The sequence below is a fragment of the Arvicanthis niloticus genome, chromosome X, assembly GCF_011762505.2.
Source record: "Arvicanthis niloticus isolate mArvNil1 chromosome X, mArvNil1.pat.X, whole genome shotgun sequence".
Taxonomy (NCBI): Eukaryota; Metazoa; Chordata; class Mammalia; order Rodentia; family Muridae; genus Arvicanthis; species Arvicanthis niloticus.
Window position 1 is genome coordinate 15,895,671 of NC_047679.1, and position 27,396 is coordinate 15,923,066.

A 27,396-nucleotide genomic window follows, 5' to 3' on the forward strand; every position below is an offset into this window, starting at 1 on the left:
AGAAAGAAAGAATTGAGTCCCACAAATTGTCATCTGACCTCCACATGCAATTGTAAGTTAAGGAAAGCTTCTCTGATAAAGTGATAATTGGCCTGGGATCTAAGGGAAGAGTAGGAGTTAACTAGTTCTTCATTCCTGCCTAAGCAGGAAAAAAAATAGTATGTGTAAAAACCTGATGTGAAGAAAGAAACATGAAGGATGCAAAGTAAGCCACTCTGGCTGAAGTGAAGAGAGCAAGGAGTGAACAATGAATCTAAGGAGTAGAATGGGCTCTCAAATGTGGTTGTGGGAAGGAATCCTGTTTTAAGAAAGATGGATTGCTATAGCGCCCCATGTCATTAATAGGATGAGGCTTGAATCACTGTTCATTTGTTTTGAGAAGAGCGCTGACTGAAGCAAGAAGACAGGTGGGATCAGGGTCAGTGTTCTCTGGCCAATCAGAAGTTAGTCACAGTAGGCTAGCTGATATTTAAGAGAGAAGAGACAAGATTTGGTAATTGAATGACTATATGTCTTGGTTAGTGGTGGCTGCTGTCTGTGTATTATTCCTGGATGCTGATCACTGAAATTGTGCATATGAGCAGATATGGTAGTGTAGGAGACGATTGCCTGTTTGGGCATTTGTATCAGAGATATCTTAGGAATATTCAAGAGTAGACTTACAACATCTCTAATTCGGTCTTTTAAAAACATACTGTTGTTTTTAAAACAATAATATTCATTACATATCTTAACCAATGGAAAAAAGTACAGTTTTTAAGATACCACTTTCAAATCTCACCACCCCAAAATGGTAAATGTTAGATCTCAGATAATTTTCTATAAGTATACATGAATGCATAGAAATACCTTATTCAAATGTGATCACACTATATTACCATTTTGGATCATAGGCATTAAATTTAATTTTACCTTTCCAGAAAGAAAATACTGATACAAGATTGCTCAACTTTAAACAAACTGTTTTGTAACTAAACATATATTGTCATTCATTTTAAGTAAAACGTTAAAAACAACTTTTATCCTAACTTATATTAAAAGTTTCTAACAAAAGTTGTCTTGTAGTTTTAAGTTTAATTTAGAAGAACGGAGGGCTGGGAAGGCAGCTTAATCAGCAAAGTACTTACCATGCAAGTGCAAGGACTTGAGTTCAGGCCTTAGGACCCATAGGAAAAAGCTGGGTGTGTGTGGTGCATGCATAACTACCAGCACTCTTCCTAGAGACAGCTGAATTCTTGGAGATCACTAACTAGCCAGCCTTGCCTATTTAGTGAACTTCAGGCCAATGAGCAACTCTGCCTCAAAAAACAACTTAGATAGCACCTGAGGAATGGCATCCAAAGGGGACTTCTTACCTCCATATGCACATAAGTTCACACGCATGTACACACCACACACACAAGAATTAAAGTAAATGTGTAAGAATATAACTGAAGGGCTAGAGACATGGATGATTCAGGCATTAAAAACATTCGCTGCTCTTTCAGAAGACTTGGATTTGATTCCAACACCCACATGTTCTCTCTGTAACTCCAGTCCCAGATGATCTAGCTCCTACTTCTGGTCTCCATGATGGGTAATACATATACATGTTACATATATACATGCATATGTACATACACACATGCAGGAAAAATGCTCATACAAGCAAAATAAGATAAAAAGATTATAACAGAAGTGTCAGGCTTTAAGATAGTGAAAAGAGAACAGAGGAGATGTTTATTGAACATCTACTATGTTAGGTCCCCTTGTTACACTAATTATGTTAGTCTGTCTGGAGGATTGTACAAGTAAGATGGTCTATTTTCATCTATGCATACAGTCTAAAAGAACATTCATGGCTGGCAGAATGAAGTAAAAGCAAAATAACAGTGTTAGCATGAGTAAAGGAGAGGCTAAAGTGTGAACAGGGAGTTAATATGGGCCTTGGAGTTATCTGGAAAAGGTTGAGATCCTTGTCTCACTTGCTTGGTGACATTGGGTTACTTAACAGTTTTAGTTTCTGCTTTATTATCTGAATAATGCCTATACTGAGAGGCACGGCAGTTAGGAAGGTGGGCTGAAGGAAAGAATGTTACTCATGCATAACTCACAGAAAGGTGTTCAATGTAATAGACGAAGGCGTGAGGCATAAAGAATAAGCATAGAGACTGAGAAAAGAATGCGCCACATGAACTGATGTTTTGTTTTTATGTTTGTTTTTGTTTTTATTAGAATACTTCATCTACTGTGGGATACACATCAACCTGGATTTCTTCTCTCCCCCAAATTCGTGGAGCTGCCCCAACTTCCTTGCCACAAGGACTCCCACTCCCTTCATTTCCTGGGCCATTAGCATCATACGGAATGCCTCATGTTTGTCAGTACAATGCTGTAGGTGCCGCAGGCTATCCAGTACAGTGGGTAGGAATTTCAGGAACAGCACAGCAGTCTGTAGTGCTTCCTACCCAATCTGGGGGACTCTTCCAGCCCGGGATGAATTTGCAGTCATTTCCAGCTCCACCTGTGCAGAATCCAGCTTCAATCCCTCCTGGTCCTAAATGAATCCAAGTCCATGCTGAAGGAAGGGGAGAGAACTTTCAGAACACCTGTGATGCTACACTTTCTTCTTGAGTTCTGCCATATTTCCTCTCATTTGTGTCTACTTTAAACTGTTTTTGTTGTTCCGATGTGATATTTGATACAGCTCATCATTCTGTAGTTAATGTGCAATTTGCACAAAGAATACTACACACAGAAATGTTTTTTCACTTCAACTCCTATCCTCTTTGATACTTGATTTTTAAAAAATACTATTCCGAATGCTTTACTAGCTCAGCTTAAGTGTTACCATTTCCAAGACACCGTCCATGTGTTGCAGCCCACCTGCCCTCTTTTTTTACGCTGCTACCAGCAGTTGTATGAGACATCTCTTTAACATGTGTAAAAAAAAAAAGTACGTGGATGACGTAAGACCCTCCAATAGCCAGTCTTGTGGGATTCATCATGTCTGTCTTGGGTTTACTTTTCACAGAAGGCAGTAACTGGCTGCAGGATATGTTTTGATGTATAAATGTAGTAGACTTTTGTCAAGCAGTACAAAACCTGAGTGTTTTTAATGTGATTTTCTCCCCGTCATCACAGCAGGAGGAGTGAGGGCTTGTTTGGAGTGAGGCGGAGAGAAAGGCAAAAGCAGAACTGTAACAGTTCCTTGAACCTACAGCTACTAGAGCTGCTTCTGGGTTTCGTAATAACCCAAAGTGGCCACCTTTTCTCATGTGCACACCGCTTTGGTTTTGAGCATCCAAGAGGTACTGGTTTGGCTTGCATTCTTTTGCTAGGCATTGCAGCTGAATCTCATGGGGGGGGGGTAATCCTTGTAATCCTAACCACAGAGATTCAGGTTAACACTTCTGTTAATCCACTCTTCTAAAGTGAAATGTACTTGACACACTAGGGTTTGTAGCTTTTGAGACTTTTGCATAAACACTGGCTTTACAGGGTTCTAAGAGATGTAGGATACACACTGTCCTGCAGTGAAATAGTACACCCTAGGATGATATTATTTAAATTGCCTTTAACCTTTTTTGATGACAATGTTTGGGTTGTTATCATTTCTTACTAGTGTCTATAGAGTTAGAACATTTTAGATCTTAGATGCGTTTGTCAGCCTCTTGAGAATTTGAGAGACTTCACTGTCAAGTTGCACTTTACTGGGTTTTATCCAGTTTTAGGAGGAAGGGAGGCAGTGTCAAAATATACACCTTTGATTTTCAGGAAGGTTAACTTTAGTAATCTTAAGTGCTAGTCACAGGGTTACCTAATTTTCAGTCTGTGAAACACAAATAGAATTTTTACTTGGTTTATATCAACTCCTCTGTATACATGTTCGAATGACTTACCATTCATTGAAACTTTGAAAGTCCTTTCGAATACATGTTTTCCTATTTAGGAATTCTCTTGGTAACCATTCCAAATTGTGGTCTTTGTTTCTGTTAACTGATTTTCCTCCATATTCCTCTAAAACTTTACCCCCATGGGCTTGCCGGGAAATGAGAAAACTTAATGGGTGTGCTTTTTTTTCTTCATACAGTTTCATACTTTGTGACATTCAGTACCCTTTTTAAAAGTTGTCTAACATTGCTTACCTGAAAACCACACCCATCATCACACTTTTGTCACAGTTCCTGGGGGCATTCTGTAGATTGCTATTGGTAAGAGCCATAGTTTCTTTTCCGAAGACATCATGTTTTGGATGAATCCAGATCATATGCATGGATTCCTCAAAGTCCATCCATGGTATTGCTTTCATTTGAAGTTATTTTTAGGCTATTCATGTAGTGCTGTCACTTGCATTGTAGTGTTTTCCACAATGCCCCTAAACCCCATAGTTCTTTAAAACCATTTCATTATCAGTTAGTTTTGTATAATTATCTTGGGCTAAATAACCTATAACATGAAATATTACAGGTTTTGAGACTGGATCTCCTCTAGTTGCAATCCTTTTAAACAGTGTGCCCCACGGTGAAAACAAATTCCAAGGATGACATGTACAATTCCATTTACTAATGGCTGCTCTACATAGTATGTCCTGTGTTTTGTTACACATCTCAGTTTTACATATAATTCATTGTTCTTGTTTGCCTGCAGATGTTTGCAGTGCCTTGTAATATTTAGAATCTTTTCAGGTTTTGCTGGAAAGAAAAGTCATCTTCTAAAGTTTGAAGATGGGATTAGTGTACTGCTGTCTCCATGCTGACTGCAGTATCTGGGTTAACATATATGTTACATATACATTATGCATATGTAATGTGTAGAAATTAAAGCTTATGAAAAAGGGAGTGTGCAGAAATGAAAACAATGCTATTCACTTTGCTGTGGGGTTTTCTTTACTTTCCCTCATTACTTTTTGATTTGATTCAGATTATAGTCACTTTGATTGTAAATATTGATTAGTTTTCTAGGTGGGAATTTTGTATTATTTCATAATTTTGATAAGTCTTATAATCATGCTGTTTCCATCCTTGCCTGAGGTACTTTTCCTCCCCCATGAATAATGAATTTCAGATAACACTCAGAAGTACCCTTTTGCTTTAACAAAGAGCCTAGTACATATAATAAGCCTTCTGTTCATTTCTAGAAAGCTCGCAAACCTATCCCTTTTGCTTTCTTTCTTGTAATCAACACAAAGGTTGCACTTAGCCACCATCTTGTAAAGTTTCCTTGCGAGATAGTCTGTATGTCCACCCATTCTGTTTCCCTCTCCAAGCGCACATCTGAAGAGCAGTGTTGTGTCCTCATGTGTGGCAACATGAGCACATCTCCATGAAGCACTGCTCTTGGGCCTGTGGAGTTGGGTATAGACTGGAACTAGTACTGCTGTATTCAGTGCAGAACCCTTCATATACCTGGAGCAGTCTTGAATCTAAGCAATTTGCTGTAGTTTCACAAATATCCCTGCAGTTTTTCATCTCTTCCTTGCTTATACCAGGCAGAAGTTCTAATAGATTGACAGGAAACCTAACTGTGAAAGTTTAAAAGGCATTTCCGCTGTGATTTTTGGGTTGAGTGTAGAGTGTTTTCTAAGGCCTGATTCGATGTTATCATCTGAAAACCCCAGATTCACTTGCAGTCCAGTTACTTTTGTTTATCTACCTCGTTTTTCAGTACTGTTTTAGGTGCACAAGTAAATGTTGCCTGTGAAACTTGCTTTTTTGCCTTGATTCTTTGTGTTAGTGTAGATTCTCAATCTGGCTTGCCTTTTTTGTCCTAGCACTCACCATGCATGTGGGATGAGAGGAACCATCGTTCTGCCACCAATCTGTGTTTAAGTGATGACAGCCATGCACCTGTGTGTAATAAAGCTAGGGGATTGGGGGATGGAAAGCAAAGAGAGAAATTTAATTGGTGGCAATACAGGACTTAGTGGTGGGAGTTAGTTTTCAAATGTACTGAGGTGAGATAGCCCCAGTGTCCCCAACTTCATATGTACTGGTGATGCTTTCTCACTCAGTGCCTAAAGGGCTATGGGTTGTAATTGCTTTAACTACCACAGTGAAATACTTGACCTCTTAGGGCAGTGACCCATCAAAATGTTAGCAGACTGCCTGGTATTTACAGTGACAGTTTGTTATCTTAAAATGGCAGAATGCATTTCATTTGAATCATAGTTGGTAGTAAGCCTTTAGATAATTGCTTATCTAATCTCTGTAGTTTATGGAGTTGACTCTCTTTGCTGTATTTTCTAAGCATTGAAAATTCTCTTTCCCCCTTAAAAAAAAACTCAGCAAATGTTTGTAACTGGATATTCCTTGTTTCACATGTTTACTGTGTAACACTACATTTTTAATATTAGTAAATACTATATTTTAGTTGTTGTTTATAAGTACATTCCTGAGGTATATTTGCCATCAATTTGTGATCCAGTTACCTCATGTTTTGTTTGATTAAGAAAAACCTGAGCCTTCTGAGGTGGTATGCAAGCCATTTTCTAGAATAGATTGTTTTTTTTTTTTAATCTGTAGTTAATCAGGGATTTATTTTCCCTCCTTTTATTTAGAAGATATAATAGAAAGGTATGTATATATAGAAAAGACTTTTGATTTGGTAAATAAAATTCTAGGGCTAACATTTAAAAATCTAACCCAAATTATGAAAACACTCAAACATAGTACCAGTTCCTTTTAAGTAAAATTAGTGTGCAATTAGTATGGAGCCATACTTTCAGGCCACCCTGGAAAGAGTCTCTTTTTTATGTGTATGAAGGATGAATTCAAACATTGATCAGGGACCTTGACAACTATAATATGAATGGGCCCACAGTAGTAACCAGGTTAAAGTTATTTTCCACTGAGGTGGTTGAAAGAGTGTACAAATCAACAGCTCTGATTCTGGGAGGTTCTCTGTGAAGTAAAACAACACAGACTGTTAAAAAGCTAAAGGTCAGGTGAGAAGGCAAGGGGGAGACTACGCTCTGAAGGGACAGTGTGTGCAAATGCACACTTGGCACCCTTCTAGCTTTTCTACATTGTGTTTCTTTCCGCTATAATTTAAGATTTAAAGATGAAATTTGTAGTCTAGACCCCTCAGCAGATAGAGTGGATATGTGACTGACTGGTCAGAAAGTGCAGTTGAAGGTCTGTCATGCTCAATCACTTAAAGCTCTAATGTGTTTACTGCGAATATTAAGCATGTAGACCTAGTGCAGCATGGGAGCCACTCAGGAAGTTTATGCAATTAAACTTTCATGCAGAATTTACCATGAAATATGTAGATTTCAGCCAATTCTCAATACTTAACATTTAGTTATATATATGAACTCTCCTTTCTTAATTCGAGAATGTAGCATTATATAGAATGCTGTTAAACTTAATTTTAACCCTTTTCAACATTAACTTTTTTTTTTTTTTGGTAAGCCAAGTGATCTACCTTTCAGCAGTTGTCTGGTTTTGATTTGTCGAAACTGTGATTTTTATTTTAATTACTACCCAACTGTTGTTAAGTATTTTGTTTCCTGGAATTTTCTTTTGAAATAAAAATAAAGGCTGTATTAAATGAGTATGTCACCTTATTAAAATTCTGTCGTACTTACTGCAGTCATCTGGCTTAAATGGTTTTTAAATCAAATATATATAATTGAACAGATTTAAGAAACTTAGTCTTACAGGTTGTGCTGGCCTTGGGGTAGCGGGTACCTGCCTCAGCCATGTCTTCCCTGTTGATTTACATGCAATTCTAACACTTTTCCAGTGGGCCTGCCTTCTCCACATTTGCAAATGAGATAGAGTTGGAACCTACTGTGTTAACTAAGGTTTCTACTGTGCATTGATTCACACAACAGTCCTATCATAGGCCTCCACTTCTTATGGCAAATTTGGGGGTGGGGAAATAAGAGTTTTCTAAGGATCACATGGCTAGTAAGTGGTAAAATCTAGAGTCAAATCCAAGTCTGTCTGACTGCATAGCACACATATAGAATAATCAAAGTATATTGCGTACCTATATACATAATACTCCAAGTAGACTGAGAGCACATTATAATTCTTTGGATTCATATGCACGTTCTTTACATGTCTGCCATGAAACTGTCCTGTGCTTGTTTCTTACGAAAGACTATTTTCTTCCCTTCCAATGTTGAGCCACCTTTAGAACAATAGATTTGGGGACCTGAGAGATGGCTTGATGGTTAAGAGTACTGACTGCTCTTCCAGAGGATCCAAGTTCAATTCCCAGCACCCACATATCAGCTTACAGCTGTCTGTAACTCCAGTTCCAGAGGATCTGGCACCCTTGCACAAATACTCAGGCAGAACACCAGTGCACATAAAAACAAATAAATCTTTTTTTAAAAAAAGACAGAAACCTCCATCCTATCACTTCTCACTCATCAGTGTACTTTAGGAATTGTAAAACCTTCGTCAGATCAATCACTTGTTCACTTGGCTGTTGATGGAGAAGAAACATGCAAAGAGCTCTATAGGAAGAGTAATAAGACCTATTGGAAATGGTGTGTGAAGCATGGTTGCATGTACCTAGAGTCCTGGGTGATTTGAAAGCTGAAGCAGGAAAATTGCTAGATCCGTGGACTTATAGGCTAGCCTGGGGAAGAGAGCAAAATCCTTTTCTAAAAGAAAGAAAAGAGAAGAGGGGCAGAGAGGAGAAAATGAAGTGAATCAAGATTAGATGAATCCTTTAAAGCTTTTAAAAGATACATATTTTAGCCACTTGTACACACCTGTAATCTCAGCACTTGAAACCTGAGGCAGGCGGATGGTGATTTCAATGCCAGTCCTAGACTATGTAGTAAGACCTTTTATCAAATAAAAGTCTCACTTTGATTTAGTGCCTTAGATGGACAGTAGAACAAGCATAGGCAATTTGATTTTCTAAAATGACCTGGTTCCATTGACAGGTAAAGAGAGTTACCCTTATTTCTCATTTCCTGAATGTGCTTATTAGATATTGCTAGTGTCTTGTACACTCAATTTGCACGTGAGAAATCAAACTGGTTGGAATAGACCTGATTCTTCACAGATACCTCTTGGAGTCCCTCAGACCTGGTTTTGTGTTCTGGTTTTATAACATTGAGGGCTTAACTTTCACAGCTTCAGTGAGAGTGGTTAGCATTGTGCTTACTACATAGGTTTCTCAACTAACAGTAACTACTATTTAAATAATCAAATAACAATTACCTTAAGAACTATTTTAACTCCACAAATCTGTCTTTTAAAAGAAAAATATAACTAACGATTACCCAATTGTGTTTTTCCATTCCATTTTGTATTGGTATTATAAAATTACTAGCACTAGATAGTTTGTAGACAAAACAGAGATATTTAGCTAACAGTTTTGGAAACTCAAAATCTGAGATTAGGCAGCTACATCCATTCGGCTCTCTGAAAAACAACACACACACATACACACACACACACAACCTCTGCATCACAGCATGGCAGGGAAGTGGAAATGGCTGGGTGAAGAAGGGGCCAATTGTGTGTAGCAGCCTAGTTCTGCAAGAGCAAGTATGTACAGCCATAAGAAAAGCATTAATCCTTTCATGAGGGCATTGTCCCATCTAATTTCAATGAGGCCTCACTACTGCTATATTGGGAACAAGCTTCCAATAAAGATGCATGCCAGTAATCCCAGCATTCAGGGGGCAGAAACGAAAAGGGCACTGCCAGTTCAAGACCAACCTAAGCTATATAGTGGAACCTTGATTCAAAGCAAAACAAGCTGCCTTTGAGGGCTGGGCATGGTGGCATACCCCTTTAATCCCAGCACTTGGAAGGCAGAGTTAAGCAGACCTCTGAATTCCAGACCAGCCATCACTATGTAGTAAAACCCTGTCTGTCAAAAAAAAAAAAATCCTTTGAGGAATACAAACCATGTAGTATAAACCATCAAATTCTACTTTTGAACCCCAAGATTCATGTCCTTGACAATGCAAAATGTATTCTGTGCAAATGCTTCCTATGTTTTAACTCTTTTTAGTACAAATTGAAAGCTCTAAGTCTCATCTAAGACTCAAGGCAATCCCTCACTGTGAACATATAAAATCAAAAGCAAGTTATCAGACTTGGTATATTGTTAATTGCCTGCTATGCTCATGGTACTGATTCAGGATCCTCACTGGGAAAAAAACAAATTTCGTATTACATCAGCTTTCAAGATACAAGAGAAGAGGAGGAATAAACATTTCCATTCTAAAAAGAAATAGATATATAGAAATGAGAAATGGGTCCCAAACAAGGCTGAAACCCAGAAGTGTCAACTTGAAGTTCTGTATCCGATAGCCTGTACCCACTACAGCAAGAAGAGGTCCTGAGCCTTTGCTAGTTGCGACCCATGTAGCTACAGTACAGCTGATACATATGGCTTTGTGTGCTGCCACTGATACTGCCTCTCTAGGGCTTAAGTGGCAGTCTCACAGATCTACATATTCTTGTTGAGAACATCTACAGTGGCACCCTAGGCTTTCCTTGGCACACTTGGTAGAATGGGTCTGCGTTTACCATATGTGTATCAGCACAGTCTTTGGAGCAATGGCACAAGCTGTGTTCTGGGACCACTTGAACCACAGCTGGAGGAGCCATAGAGAACTTCACTATACAGGAGAAGCAGCAATGCCAGGAAAGCCCTGAGCAGCGAGGCTGAAGAAGCTCTTCCCCTCCCTAAAAGCTCTTTGTCTTTCTAGGCTTCTGGGCCTGAGTTGGAAGGGGCAGTTTCAAGGATTTCTGAAATGTCCTCCAGGCCTTTCTCCATTCTCTTTACCACTAGCATCTTTTTCTTTTCTACTAGATCTCCTTGAGATCTGCTCCTTGAGGTCTGAACTTATCTTCACTGTTTGTTTTGGGCTTCTTTGCCACAAGGTCTCACCAGATATCCCAGGCTGACCTCAGCCTCCTGATGAGCCGCCTGGTCTCAGCCTCAAAGGTATTGGGATTCAAAGGAGGAGTCTGGCTTTGTTTTGTTGTTTTGCTTTGCTTCCACAGGGTCTCATATAGTCTAGGCCAGGGTCAAGTGGGACCTTGGATTCCTGATCTTTCTGCTTTCACCTCCTCAGTTCTAGAATTACAGGCGTGCGTCAAGTTTTGCTTGTCAAACACAGAGCTCACTGATATAGCTAGTTGAGCTAGCCAGCCAGCTCTGGGAATCCTCTGTCTCTGCCTTCCACAACTGGAATCCACGAGGCCTGCTTGGCATTTATTTGAGATCTGGGAATTTTAACTCTAGACCTTTCTTTGTTTTTTGTTTTTGTTTTTTGTTTTGTTTTTTTAAAGGTAGGTGAGTTAGTTACTTTTATACTACTGTAACAAAGCTCCATAATCAAAGCAACTTACCTATAGTTCAAAGTTTTTGGGGGGATTGTCTTAGTTTCAGAGAGCTACTCCATGATCATCATGGCTCCAAGCGTGGCAGCAAGCAGGCCTGGTGAAGAGATACTACAACCACAGCAACTCTTATAAAGGAAAACACTTAATTAGGGGTTGGCTTACAGTTTCAGAGGTTTAGTCCATTATGATGGCAGGACATGGCAGTGTGCAGGCAGACATGGTGCTGGAAAAGGAGCTGAGAACTCTACATCTTGATCTGAAGGCCACCCCCACAGGGACACACTTCCTCCAACAAGGCCACACCTCCTAATAGTGCCACTCCCTGGGCCAAGCATTCAAACACATGAATCTATGGGGGCCATTCCTATTCAAACCACCACAATGGCCAAGAATGGTTCCCGAGTTTCCGATAGAATAGATCTCATTTTTGTCAGCATCCTGATCACAACTGCTTATCCAATCTCTAAAATATGTTAGCATCTTGCCTGGTCTCATCACTTGAGCCCTCTCCAGAATCACCCATAATACTCTGCTTACAGCTTTCTCTAGTAAGTCACTTAAACTCTTTCAGCCCACAGCTATGAATGACCCAGCTCCAATTCTGCGTCCATATTTCCAGGTATTGTTATAGCCACCTCCTTACTCTTTGGATTCTGAATTTGTTTCTTTAGTGTTGCCATGACAAGGGATCTGATGTTTTGTATTGTGAAAAGGTGTTCAGTGAGGTACATAAAAAAGAGAATATGAAGTTGGGAAGGGAATGTGGTGGTGGGGGACTCGGAGGAATTGGGCAGGAGGAGTGGGGGTGGATGTAATCAAAATACATTGCATGCATGTATGAAATTTTCAAAGAATAAGTACTATTTATTCTTTTAAAAAAGGATATATTGCCAGGCAGTGGTGGCGCACACCTTTAGTCCCAGCACTTGGAAGGCAGAGACAACTGGATCTCTGAGTTTGAGGCCAGCCTGGTCTACAGAGCAAGTTCCAGGACAGCTGGGACTACACAGAGAAACCCTATATCGAAAAACCTAAATAATAATAATAACAATAATAATAGCAATAATAATAATAAAGTATGTTTCAAACTGCATAAGAAAATGAGGTAATAGGCACACTGTAGTCTCCTTCTTAAACAATTTTTCTCCTTAGACAGTCTTCCTCATCTGTACCAAAGACAGGAAAAGCCTGATATGTTTACAAAATAAGATTGGTCTCATTAACCTCACCCTAATTAATTATATAAAGCCAGGAGAACTATGATGGTTCTTTAAATTTACTTTGCTGAAACTTTTTGTAAGACATCTCAGGGCTAGGGAGCTGGAGAGATGGCTCAACGGTTAAGAGCACTGGCTGCCTTCCAGAGGTCCTGAGTTCAATTCCCAGCACCTGCATGGTAGTTCACAATCTGATGCCCTCTTTGGTCTGCAGGCATATATGCAGACAAAATACCTGTATACATAAAAATTAATTTAAAATAAGCAATATATCTTGTAAAGGGGAGAAAGAGGGAGAGAGAAAGGGAGAGACAGGGAGAAAGAAAGGGAGAGAGAGGGGGAGAGAGAGAGAGAAAGAGAGAATATCTCAGAGCTGGACATAGTGGCTCGTGCCTTTAATCTCAGCACTGGCAAGGCAGGGGCAGAAGGATCTGAGTTTGAGGTCAGCCTGGCCTACGTAGTAAGTGCTAGGACTGCATAGTACCCTGCTTCCCAAGGGCTGGGACCAAAGTTTTGCGTCACCACGCCCAGCTAACTTTTATTTATTGTTTTTACTTAATCAGTTTGTTTGATTTTTAGCTACTCTCCCTTTGCAGCCCAGGCTGGCTTGACATTGAATCCTCCTGCCTCCCTGCATCTATCTCCTAGGACTACAGGTTTCTGCCACGACACTCAAGGACTTACAAAAACTTCCTGAGGTTAGAACATCAAGCTAAGTACTCACCATAAAATTTCCTTCTTAGAGCTGGGTGGTGGTGGCACATGCCTTTAATCCCAGCTCTAGGAAGGCAGTGGCAGGCAGGTGCATCTCCAAGTTTGAGGCCAGCCTGGTCTACAGAATAAGTTTTCGGACAGCCAGGGCTACACAGAGAAACCCTGTCTTGAAAAACTTCAAACATTTCCTCCTTAGGACCTGCAGATTTGAGTGATGTTCTCCCTCTAAGGACTCCCCAAAATATTTTGAGGTTCCTGGACCTGCTCTTTCCCCCCTATAAGACAACTATATAGAAAGCAAAACAGCCATCCTTTTGTCCTTTTGGTTGTGAGTCTAGCCTTTAATGGCTGAGCCATCTCTCCAGCCACACATCAGGCTTCTAAGTAGAGCTTTATTGACTCGTATCTGACAGATTTTTACTGAACTACCTAAAATAACCACAAAATAGAAGTACTAATTTCTGAATTCTGGAGGATAGAGAAAAAGATAAAGACTTCTATCTTTTCTTGGCAAAAGTGTACCCTACCCAATTGCTATAAGGTATATAGAGAGGAAGAAACATTTTCTAACTCTGGGAGATAAAACATTTAACAAAAACAAAAAGCCATTAAACGTATGCTCGCTCATGAATGAATTCTTGATGGGTTTGGATGGTTAGGAAGCTCACATGCCATCAGTGTCTTGAGCACAGTTATAGCAGTTCTTACAGAATGAATTTAAAGTTATCAGAAAGGCGGAAGCCAGTTGGAGTCTGCTCAGTGAATCAATCTCCTTGCAGAAATAATTCTGGCCAGGAGCTGGTTGTCAGTGTTTTTTGAAAAGAAGGAAAATAATAATGGAGTGTGCTCTGCAGGTAGTGATTGAAAAGGAAGTTGGGCTACTTCTAAAGTACACAACAGTTTAGCAAAATAACCACAGCTACAACAGAGAGCCTGTTGGGATTCCAAGCACGTCCTGTCCCAGGAACTCATCAGTAGCTTCCACATAAATGAGGCTTAATCTCAATTATAATTTTACAATGTTTTGTGTATGATTTAACACAGAGGAAGCCAAATCTGTTTAATATCTTTCTTTTACAAGGTAATAGACACACACTTGTACTGGGAATATAATTCAGTTGCTAGAATTCTTGCCCAGCAAGTATAAAGCACTGGGTTTATTCCCAACCCCGCATATGCCTGGCATGGTAGCACATACCTAGGATCTTACTGTCCAGGTGGATATAGAAGAATCAAAGGTGTTTTAGCTCATCCTTGACTACATAACAGGTTCAAGGTCAGCATATCCCATTGAAAAGCAGAGGAAGAGATGAGCAGACTTTGGACTTTGCAGGGGCCCAACTAGAAAATCCCAAATTTAATCTGTGGTTCAAGAGTCTGAAAGTGATATTGAACCAGGCCAGGTAGCTCATGGTAGTAATCCCAGCACTTGGGAGACTGGGGCAGAAAAAAAAAAAATCACCAACAAGTTTGAGACCAGCCTAGGCTACATAATGTTCCAGGCCAACCTGAGCTACAGAAAAAGACAATATCTTAGTTAAGGTTTGTATTGCTGTGAAGAGATACCACGATCATGGCGGCACACAGGCAGATATGGTGCTGGAGAAGTTGAGGTTCTACAACTAGATCCACAGGCAGCAGGGAGAAAGCAAGACTCTGGGTCCAGTTTGGGCTTTTGAAACCTCAAAGCCCACCCCCCAGTGGCATACAAAGCCATACCTACTCCAAGAAGGCCATACCTCCCTCAAGTAGTGCCATTTCCTGATGACCAAGTGTTCAAATACATTCTTATTCAAACCCCCACAGACTCTCTGTCTCAAAAACAAACCAGAAGAAAGGGCTGTTTCACTAGTTTATATCTGCAATCCTAGCCCTTGAGAAGGAGAGGCAGCAGGATCAGGAGCTTAAGGTCTTCCTCAGTTAGGTAGGAGATTCCAGGCCAGCCTGTCTCTACATTGATTAATTAAAAATAAATAAAGCAAAACCTGAGTTTGAAGAATTTGTCAGACATGTCAATTTGTAGGGCTGGATATGGTGGCTCAAACCCATAATCCCAGTAGGTTGGTAGGTTGCAGTAGAAGGATCCTGAGTTTGAAGCTAGTCTGGACGGTAGTCTGTAGTCTGGAGACCTTGTCTCAAACAACAGCAAAGGGGGGGGGGGGTGGCTGGAGAGATGGCTCAGCATTTAAACTGTGCTCTCGCAGAGAACCCAGGTTCAATTCTTAGCACCCACATGGCAACTCCCAAGCAACTACTAACTTTAGTTTAGGAGAATCTGATAGCTTCCTTTGTCCTCCAAAGGCACTGAGCATGCAAGCTTTGCATAGACATATATGCAGGCAAACCACTCATACACAAAAAAATATTTTTAAAGGTTAAAAACATTTAATTAGACCTTACTTGTCTATTTAATCAAAATAGCAATAAAATATTTTAGGGCTGTGCAGATACCTCAGTGGGTAGAGTGCTTGTACAGGGTTCAGGAAGCCTTAGCAGTGCACACACTGGCTGTGGTGGTGCACACCTGTAATCCTAGCACTTGGGAGGCAGAGGCAGGAGGAACAGTTCTAAGACATCCTTAGCTGTGTAGTGAGCTTGAAGTTAGCTTGGGATACATGAGACCCTGTCTCAAAAAACCCCCACATTTTAAAGCTTATTTTCTAATGTCTTTCTTTAGAATTTTCAACAATAAACAGAATGCAGCCCTCACCTCAAAAGGAATAGGTGATACTTTCTTCTGAGGTAAATATGAGTGACCTAGGAATATGAGTGACAACGGATTCATGCTGCCTCCAATAAAATGTTCAGCTCCCAAATCAATGAATTTTCCAAATACAGGAGTGAGGTGGGGGTAGGGGCGAGGGTAAGGCTCCCAGCAAAGCCTGAAGTCATGGCTATGGAATTTTAGATTCTCTCAGATGCCCTTAATTTTTTTTTATTTTGAGAAAGGCTCTCATTATGTAGCTCATGCTGTCCTGAAGTCCATCTCCAACCCATGACATCATCCCACTTCAACCTGCTTTGTGCTGGGACCATAGGCAAGCAATGAATGGCTCTCTGTTAACGTTTCTAGTTTCAGGAACAGTGGAAGTTAGTAGTCTGTTAAAAAGTCTATTTAGAAAGGTTTGATTTTGGTTTTATGTTTTTTCAGAAAGGGATTTTTGTTGTTGTTTTTTGTTTTTTGTCACAGTAGTAAACAATGAATGACCATTATGGGGACAAAAGATAGCCCAGGATTCTTTGGCTCTGGATCTGTGATATTCCAATTCTCCACCATCACGAAGCCCCGAGAGTTAGTCCTGGGGTCACCCTTTGGGTAGATCTTTAGTTTACAGTTCCCAATAAACTTTATTATTATGAGAAGCAACTAAATTGGGCCTGGGGAAAGGCAATCTTGCTATGCATTCCTGAGGACCTGAGTTCAGATCTCCAGAGCCCCTAGACAAGCATTACTAAGTAGGCCATGGCTGTAAACCCCCCAATGCTCCCTACTGGAAGATGGGAAGCTCCTGTCAGGTTACATGGAGTATTCAAAAGTAAAGAAACCTTGTCTGAAGGAGGAACAGTGAGGACACACACTTGATGGTTGTCCTCTAAAGTGTGTGTGTATCCACACCCCCACACTAGAACTTTCACATACATACGCTCTCATAGTACATATGTTGCAGACTATTAATACTAAAATTTTTATAATGCTCATTTTAATAAAACATTATAAAACTACACTATTAATAGTAAAATGAATCCTTTTTTATAATGATTTTAATAAAACACGTAAAACTACATCTAACTATTAATAGTAATGTGGATCCTTTAAATAATGTTGATTTTAATAAAACATATAAAACCACATCTAATCTCAGCCATCTTGGACCACACAACATAATTCCCACAGCCCTTTTTAAAGTACCCTCAGTTTTTCTTTTTTCTTGTTGATGAAATGCATCTTTATAACTTTTGTTTTGGTTTTTCAAGACAGGGTTTCTCGCTGTAGCTCTGGCTGACCTGGGACTCGCTTTGAACTCCAGGCTAGCCTCAAACTCACAAAGATCTGCCTGGCTCCAGAGTGCTGGGATTAAAGGTGTGTGCCAACACAGCCTGGCTATATACCTTTTCTTATAAAGTAGCCTATTTCTCCTGCACCGAGTCCTATCTTTTATAATTTCCAGTAGTTTAATTCCATGTTAATTATTTTTGACACTACATAACCTTAAATCCTAATGAAAACTAGAAAACAGTAGGAATTGTTTTTTATCTGTATTTACCATTTCATAACTTCTAGAAATGATTTTTCAAACTTATGAACATGCCTACCTGTTTAGTTTCACTGTACTTTATAAACATGCCAGGGCCCAGAGAGATGGCTCAATGGTTAAGAGCATTGGCTGCTCTTCCAGAGGACCCAAGTTCAATTCCCAGTAGTGGCACGGTGGCTCAAAACCAGCCATATCGCCAGTTCCAGGGAATTAGATACCTTCACACAGACATGCATGCAGGAAAAACAATAATGCATATAAAAATCTTAAACTATACAGAGAAGAAAGGGAGGGGGATGCAGGGAGAAGCTTCAAGGGATCCCTGGATTTGGGATGTGAAGTGAATACATAAATAAAATTTTAAAAATAAGTAAATAGGACACATACACCCCAAAGCTTTTAATCCCCAATACTTGGGAGGCAGAGGTAGGTGGCTCTTTGGGTTCGAGGCCAGTCTGGTCTACAGATTAAATTCCAGGATAGCCAAGGCTGTACGGAGGAACCCTGTCTTGGCCCCCTCAACCTTCAAAATTATAATCTCAACAATAAAATAAAAAAGAACAACATCCCAAAGTGTAAAAACTAAAATTAAAGCTTATTAAGTATTTAGGCAGTCTAGCTCATACACACACTTAAAGTTTTGCCACATAATTTCTCTTTAAAATTTTCCAACTCAAATTATCAAAAGATTTTTGAAACTGTGTTCAAGTAGATATAGACTGTAAAACACAAATATTATTGAAATATTCATCTATAAATATCCCATTTCTGTCTCATTCTGTTTTATTATACTTTTTAGACAAGGTCTCCAGACTGGTCTTAATCAAACTATGTAGCTGCAGATAACCTTGGATGTCTGATCCTCTGGCCTCCACCACCCAAGCACAGAGATTACAGGTGCACACAGCCACCACCCTCTGTTTATGAGATATGGGGGATGGAACCCAGACCTTCATGCACGCTAGGCAAGCACTTTACCGAGTGGGCTACAACCCCAGCCCCTGTTTTCTTAGTTATACTTGAATTGTTTGTGAATTTTATGAGACATTAAACAATGCTACCCATAATTTTTACTTGTTTTGTTGCTTTGGTTTGGTTGTTGTTGGCAAGTCAGACAAGTATGAAAAACATCACAGAAACAAAGAAATTAATTTCTTTTTAATAATATTTTATTTACAAAAGAAAATAAACAATGGGTTCTACTATGCAGGAACTAAAATGTTAAACTTGGTTTTATCTCTTCTGTCCTCCTTTTTATCTGAATTTTTTTTTCCTCCCTGAAGTTTGTATTTTCAAAAGACAAGCATCATATTTTGGAGGAGTCCTGGTAGAAAATATGTCTGAAAGGTTTCAAAAATAAAAATACTGCAAGATTTTTCCAAGAAAGAATCTAAGGTGCTACCTATCCAAGAAGGAGTTAGAATGGCTAAGAGGACAACATGACATCATTGGGATTCGCTCCACTGTTACATAGATGGCCATAAGGTTCAAATTTGACAATAGAAGCTGGACTTTTCCCTTGATGTTTGGTCTCTGCTTTTCCATTCCTTGACTACAAAGCAGAGGGGCTAGGAACTTGAAGTGGAACATAATCAGAGATTCAAGGGAAGTGGATGGAAAAGCAAAGATGGTGAAGAATGGAAGAGGAGCGGGAGAGGAGCAGCAGTACATTGAAAGAGAGCAGAGAGAGAGACGAAGTTAAGCTTGCCAAAAGGCTAGTGAAGCTCCACGTTATCCAAGAGGGAAGGAATCAGATACAGAGAATATGTCAGTCAGTTTATTCATTAGGAATACAATTTAAACTAGTACACCATGGCTATTCTCAAAGTGGGCAAGGAAGAGCCAGCCAGTCTTGAGCCCAGTAGTTTTCTCTCAAACAAAGGCTATAGCATAACCTAAGCACTTGAGAGAACAAGGTTAGGATTTTGAACTTGCCCTGAGCTATGTAATGAGTTCCTAACCATTCTGGGCTAGAGATAAGACCCTATCTTACAAAGCCCACCAGACAAACGTCAAAACCCTCTGACCTCTTCTTTGCTGTCTTTTGGTTGCTTGTCTTAGAATCTTATCAGCAAGTTTTGGAGTACATCCCAGGTAATGGATGCAAGGCACTGGAGAGGTAGAAAAGAGTGATATGTCGAATCACAATGAACACTCCTGGAACTAAAGATAGGTAGCACCTATGGCCATGTCACTTGGAAGTGTCCTAAGTCATCTCATCTTGTAGAGGCATGTACCGCTGTGGATGTAGCTCCAGGACAGAGCTCTCATGCTCCAGGCTCCAAGCTCCACCCTGAGCACTGCATAAATAGATAGATAGATAGATAGATAGATAGATAGATAGATAGATAGATAGATAGATAGATAGAAAAGAGGGAGGGGAGGAGAGGAAGATTAACAAAGGTGTAACAGGTCAATTTCACCAATGTTGTATTTGTTTATGTATTTACAAGGGCTCACTCTGTAGCTCTGCTTGACCTGAAGCTCACTGTCGACCAGGTTGGCCTCAAATTCATCCTGCCTCAGCTTCCCAAGTGCTAGGATTAAAGGCATGTGCTGCCACACTCAGCTCGATGAAGTTTTATGTAATAAAAGAGCCTTCAAAGCTGAAGATCCAAATTAAAAAAATACTTCTTTAATGTGTCTGTCAGATCCTCTGGAACAGGAGTTACAGACAGTTGTGAGCTGCCATGTGACTGCTGGGAATTAAACCTGGGTCTTCTGGAAGAGCAGCCAGTGCTCTTAACCACTGAGTTGTCTCTCATTCCTTTCTTCAGAATACAGAGCCGGACCCTGTTGCGTGTATTGTGCAGTTTTAAAACACAACAGGACCCTTGAGAATGAAGGTCCTTAACAAGATCCTTGAGAATGAAGGTCCTTATAGAAGAGGGGAGAAAAGAAGGGGTGGTCTTTCTGGATTTAATGACTTGCTTTGGGACAGAGGAGCTTCTGTGTTTTAATTGGTTTCTACAGCTCCTTTCAGGGGCACAAAGAGGACTGGGGTGAAGGGAAGGTCAAAATCAAGGGCGTATTTCACCCCCGAGGCTGCCTCTTATGCTTTTCATTTAGTTCAAAGTATTCAGAACACCAAAGTGTCATAATTTGGTGTACAATTTTCTGAGCCTCAAAGGGTGTCAAGTAATATAATAAAAATGTCGGTCAGATGGAAAAGCAATTAAGTTGGGAGGTAAGACCAACACATAATCCATTTGAAACACATCAGCATTAATGAACACCACCAGGTAAAATAATGAGCTGACAGAATCGGATCTGTAGCTAAAGAGTTTAATGCTGAAGTAGTTGAAGGGAGGATAGGATCTTGGATAGGATCTCAAGACAGGGATACAGGAAAATAGCAGAGATGACGATAGGAGCCTGGCTTGGTTGGAGGGAGGGAAGGTTTACAGCAAAGTTAGCATTAGGTGGGGGTGGTACCTATTCTGTGTTTCAGATGAAGAACTGTGCTCAGGAGTTTAATATCAACAAACACCTCCATTCAGTGTAGCTTTCTGCCTCTCAACCCTGAGTGCATGAGAACCACTTGGGGAGTGCTTTGTATATTTTAAAAACAGTATTTTGGACACCACAAAACAGTGTCCTTAGCAGCATTGAACCATATATCTAACAATGGTTGAATTGTATGTGGTTCTTCATGCCAGTAATCCCAACATATGAGAGGCTAAGGCTGCAGGAGGATTGCATGGAGTTTGAGGCCAACATGAGTTTCGGGCCACGCTGAGGTACAGTGTGCTACCTTGTCTCAAAAAGAAAGAAAAAAAAAAAGAAAAGAAAGGAGAAAGAAGGTTAGTATTTTTGCTATGTATATCTTACACAGTTAAAAATAAGAATTTAGGAGCCTAGCTCAGTAGTTAAGAGCATGTGCTCTGTAGTCACAGGAACCAGAATTCAGATATCAGCTCCCATGTGACAAGCCAGGAATCCTCACAAATGCCTATAACCCCACCTCTGAGGGGGCTAAGACAAGAAAGAGCACTGTTGGAACTTGCTAGTATCAAACCAAGCCAAGAGGCCTCTGCACATAGACACACCTACACTTATGAACACATGCACACTCACACACATGCACACACTCACATACATGGACACACAGAGACCCATGCACACAGGTGCATATACTCTCACACACACATTGACACACATACGCTCATGCGCACTTGTGCATACATTCACACACACATACACCTATGCACACATGCCCATAGACTCATACATACACATGGATATGCAGAAATCAATCTTTTAAAAGAAAATTTAAAACAATGGTCTTTACCTCACCTGTCTAATTAGTATTTAAGAAAAATCTCACTAAATTTCCCAGACTGGTCTCCATTTCCCGGGTGCCTGCCCATTTCTGTGCCCTGAACCACTGCTCACACACGGTGCCCCCTTTCAGCCACTTATATCTGACTTTGTCTGCCCTGTGCAGCCTGCCCAGCTCCCTGTTATCATAGTAGCCATCTATACATGAATTTCCTTCTACCGGCATAGGCAAGTGCAGCCTATGACCAAGCATGCCAGGTGCCACCCCTGCTAAGAAGAGATCCTCTTAACCTAATCAAGACAGTTGTCATTATCCTAGGAATAAATGTGTTATGATATGCCAGGCTAAGTTGGTGCTGCTCCTGATATTCTGGACTATAAGTCTGTAAAGAAATAAGTTCCTGCACCTAGCCAATGTCAGCTCACTGGTCAATGCTATGGTATAGTCCTTGAAGAGACGTTGAGGTGTGTGGTATCTTCCACAACACCTTTGCTGAGTGTGCCTCCACTAATAAGCGTGCTCACAATACTGCTCACTAGACATCCACTGCTAGGATGGTTGCCAACATGTGGGTCACACGTTCTGAGAGTATCCACTTACTGATTCTACCTTGGACTAGAGCAGGAGGCAGCAGGTACCATACTACCAGTAGGGTGCACATAGGCAGTGGGGGCACACACTGGTTTGTTGTGGTCCTGCACTGATTCCAAGGCCCATAGTTCTGTATACTTTGGGACACAGATTTGGGGGTTAATTCCAAGCACTTAGGAGCACATTGGATGGATCATGAGAATCTGGCTTTTCAGTCATCACAAACTGGTTTTAGAGGTTTTTAAGTAGAAATGTACATTTTTACTGCACTCCTCTGTATATCCTATGGACTCTTACACGATGCTATAGATACTCAGGGTGGAAGAGATAAGAGCTGTCCTGTGCTATGTCCCCCAATGAGACAGGACAACAAGGATGGAGCATGGCTGATTCTTTTTTTGTTTCCTGAGATAGTCTCTTATAGCTCAGGCTGGTCTTGAACCACACTATATAGCTGAAGATGACCTTGAATTCAAGAAGCTTCTGCCTTTCAAGTGCTGGGACCGGGGCTGATATCTTAGGCATTCTGAGCAGCCTTTGAAGGTTGGCCTGTCTCCATTAGCAAGCAGGGGTATCCACAAGGTCAGCAGAGGAAATTACAGAGGAAAGCCTCTCCACTGTAAGGTCACCAAGCACCTTTGTCATCGAATCAGACCATTTGACCCTGTGTTTTGGAGTAATCCATCATGATTGAGGCTAGTAGGAACTCTTCCGAATTGCATCCCCCCTTTCCCACAATGTTCTCATTCCTCTTCAGTTTCTGCCTTTCATTTTTGTTTTCTTAAGAAAGGGCCGGTGTAGTTCAGATGGGCCTTGGGCTTGTTATATAGGCTGGCTTTGAACTCCTGATTCTTCTTCCTCCACCAGCTACCTACTAGGATTACAGGTGTGTGCCACCACAGTGAGCTTCTACCTTTTTTGTTTGAGTCTTGCATCTGTTTCCTTTTGCCTTCATCTTCTTCTCCAGCTGTCTCTTCATTTGTCTTCTTCCTGTAGAACCTGGGGGTGGGGGTGGTTTCTGGTATGTGTGAGCTTCTTCCTCCCATAGGCCTTCTTTTGGGATTTGTGTTTAAAGATTTACTATCTATCTATCTATCCATCTATCTAAAGGTTTACTATTTATTTTTATTTGTATGTAGTAGGTGTGTGTGTGTGTGTGTCCTCGAGCATGTGTGCATGCAGTACCCATGGGAGCTAGAAGAAGGTATCAGAAGCTGGAGTTACATGCAGTTGTGAGCTGCTGTTGTGAGTACTGAGAAGTGAACACTGGTTCTCTACAAAAGCAGCAATAACAATAGCTGAGCCATTTCTCCAGCCCTATCTTGGTTTGGTTTTTGAGACTGAGTTTCACACTGTACATAGCTCAGGGTATCCTGGAACTCACTGTGTAGCCCGGCCTAGACTCAAACTCTCAGATATCTTCCTGTCTCAGCTTCCCTGAGTGTTAGTATGTCAGGCCTGAATCATCACCTGGAGATGTGGCCCATGGAGAGGACACAAATATGCATGAATAATTAGAAGGACATTTTGGGAGGGAGTCTCAGCATCCCTCAAAGTCTGGAAATAAGTCACAAGCTCAAGTGAACTTTCTCCTTTGGGATGGTTTGAATGAAAATGGCCCCCATAGGCTCATAGGGAGTGGCACTATTAGGAGATGTCCCCATGTTGAAATAGGTGTGGCCTTGTTGGAAGAAGTATGCCACTGGGAGCAGGCTCTGAGGTTTCAAAAGCCCAGTGTCACTGTTTCTTCCTGCTGCCCAGGGATCCAAATGTAGTTCTCAGCTTCTTCTCCAGCACCACGCCTGCCTGGATGCTGCCATGTTCCTGCCATGATGATAATGGACTAAACCTCTGAAACTGTAAGCCAGTCCCAATTACATGTTTTCCTGATAAAAGTCACCATGGTCATGGTGTTTTTTTCACAGAAATACAAACTCTAAGACATCCATCCTTCTCAGTTCCCCAAGTCCTTAGATGATCCAGGCTCATGTTAAGGACACTTTCTACCCAGAGAGACCCCCTGGCAGGCATTGCTTGCCATGAATTGGATTCTCTGCTCCTACGTCACCAGAAAGGAGTAAAGGTTATATCTTCACTTAAATTCATATGCCAAGTGTCAGCAGGAACTTGAATCTCTGTCTTATTAAAAGCCAATGTTTTAAACATTCATTTGTAATGTGCACATGCACTTTCAAATGTGTGCCACAATGCATGTGTGGATGTCAAAGGACAACTCACAGGGGTCAGTTCTCTCCTTCTAACATGTGGGTTCCTGGGAGTTGAACACAGGCTTGGGAGCAAATGCCATTCCCAGCTGAAACATCTCACCAGTCCCTGAGGCCAAATTCTTAAGCCATTAATACACCCATTTTTATGAACTGAAAATGCCTGGATCCTTTCTGCTTATATGTTGCTGGTGACTGAACCCTGGGCCTTGTGTGTATTGTATAAGTGACTTACCACTGAGCTATATCTAAGCCCATCTTCTATGTTAAATGGACCCACCCTTGCAAGGAGACAACACTTGCCCCCCCTTTCTGTGGGGAAGCAAGACTGAACTGAGGTGCTGTGCACTTTTCAAGGGTCAAATAGGACATCAGGGCTTCTAGATCCCAAGTTGCTGGAGGGCACCAAACCAGAAACTCTCCCAAGCCCATGAAAAAGCCATTATCATGGAGCTCCAGACTTCATGAACACAAGTCATTTTGGGTACCAAGGGAGCCAACCAAACAATCAATTGGGATTCCCTATCCTATCAATTTTAAGTGGCAGCTCTTATATCAGGTCCTCTAGGTTCTGCTTTGGGATTTGTCTCATCAGCTTGTCTGTCTTAAGTCTGGTTTTGTTTTAGTTTTTGGTCTGTCTTCTGTCAGACATAAGCTTTTTGGGGGGAGAGGGGGATCTCTGCTGGCCTGGGAAGTTTTAAGCAAGTCCCCACACCAAGCTCTCTGAGGGTTGCTGCTTCTCAGGCCTTCTGTGTAGTACTGCACAAGTGGCTGACCTTTTGTAGGAAGCACCATTCTTGGTAGCCTCCGTGTGTCCTATTCCTGTCATTGGCGCCAAGCCCAGGGTTTCCTTCAGCAGAGGGCTTTCCCTGTTCTAGTGCACAAGGCTAATGTCACTCATTTCTATTTATTGCTGTCCTCTAGGAAGTCTTCTCATCTCTGCAATCCAGCCACACCATGGAGAGTTTAAGCTTCCTCTCCAGCGATGGAAGATGGACTGTCTAAGCAGGCTGTGGACCATCACTGAGCCTCTGGAGAGCAAGCTGTCTGGAATCAAACATATGGTGGGAGGTTTTCTAACTTGGGAGAAGGGGTTGGTTCACACTCCATTCCCTTTCTTCCACTTGAACATCGTTTTGTAATGTTGTAAGTCCTAAACATTAGAGACTAAAGGCCTGTGAGGATTCTCTCTGATTTTGAGAATACGCCCCCCCCCCACCAGGTAGAAACACAAATGGTAGCCATGTGCCAGCATTTTCTAGGCCTAGGCTTATGTAAAAGAAGAAAATTAAACAAATGGATGAGGTCACTTTTAAGCTGGATCTTGAAAAAGGGATGAAAGGGGTACAGAATGCTCCAAGGGAAGGGAGCTCCTGGTGACCCACGTGAAGGGGCTGTAGTTGAAGGATGCAGTAAGAAACTCCATAGTTATCAGGAGCTCAGAGATTCTGGAAATGAATTCATTGGTAACACTGGGACTGTTTCCTCCAGGCTGGACATGATGGTTGCCATCATCAATTAGAGTATGTCATAAAGAGTAGGGAGGCATACAAGGCTGGGGCCCTTCTCAAGGATACAGAAGCTTGTAACAATGGCTGCAAGGAGGAAGATACTTCATTGACACAGCTGCATGCGAGTCACCCATGTAAGTAAAGCTGGATAAATTAATTGGTCCAATGACCACCACAAAAACACCTGCTTTCTTCCAGTGCCCAGTTCTATTCTAGTAGTGGTATTAAACTCATTGAATACATTATTGAATCTCTATTTCATAGATGCAGTGAGAGTCCAAGAGGTTATGCAACTTGTTAAAGTTGTCTCCCTAATAAGGAGCTAACCTGGTATTGAAAGCCAGGTTACTTACTTACTTCCAGAACACACCTCCTCCTGGTTCCAGGGCTTTGGCATCTGCCATCTCTACATTCTCTATGGCCTATAACCACTGTAGTTTCTTCTGGATTGCATATGCATGTTAAGACTCTTATGTTCAAGTAAAGAAAGCAAATTTGACAAGTTTTAGCAAGAAGGCAATTCATAAAGATGGAGGCTTCACAAAACCCAGGAATAACACAAATGGGCCTTAGTAACAAATGAAGCAGGTATTTCAATATGCCTGGGATTTTCACATCTCATCCTCTAAATCTATTCCAAATTCTCTGGGAAAGAACATGAAAGGTGGTCTCTACAGCCAAAACAACCAAGTAGAGAAGATGGTAGGAAAGGACGGCACAGAGACAATCCAATAGGTCCATACATCTATAAACATGTATGCTATTGCCTCATGCATACCTCAACATGCATACTTCAACAAAATCCATGGAGAACTGCAAGTCATAAGCAACTACTAATCCAGATATAATGGTGCTACCATGGACACATCCCTTCTTCCTTTAGTTCAGTTACAATAAAATGTGGCTTCTTGTAATCTAGAAATCTCTGGTAAATGTGCTTTCCACCAACAGATTAATAGTAACAGTTTACAAATAAACACCATCAAAATTCCCTTTTAGGGATGGAGAAGTCACACATTGATCCATCACTAGATCTGAGGATGTATCTACTCTTTTCACCTGGATGGGTATAATGGAAATAAACCCACGGGAGTCCTCTTCTTATGTCCTTGCTTAACCAGTCTGTACTTAGGACAGGGTTATCCTCAAAGTGAGGTTCTTAGATTTGAAAATGTGTTCAGATTTCCCAGATGGCTAGAAGGGTCAGCAAAATGCACCATTACACTCCTTTCATACCCCTGCATTAGGAGATTTGACCTACTTAACAAGGCTGCAAGCAACCTAA

The 27,396-nt window shown here is 41.0% G+C and overlaps 1 protein-coding gene across 4 annotated transcripts in view; it reads left to right on the forward strand.

Moving 5' to 3' along the window:
• The window catches only part of Wnk3 (WNK lysine deficient protein kinase 3), a 141,746-nt gene extending 134,207 nt beyond the window's left edge, over nt 1–7,539 (forward strand). For all 4 annotated transcript variants that reach the window (XM_034486339.2, XM_034486340.2, XM_076919054.1 and 1 more), the window contains exon 23: nt 2,215–7,539. In XM_034486339.2, the coding sequence (XP_034342230.1) occupies nt 2,215–2,544 (330 nt within the window). In that variant the 3' untranslated portion in view covers nt 2,545–7,539. The remainder of the gene's footprint in view (nt 1–2,214) is intronic.
• The last annotated feature ends 19,857 nt before the right edge of the window (nt 7,540–27,396 follow it).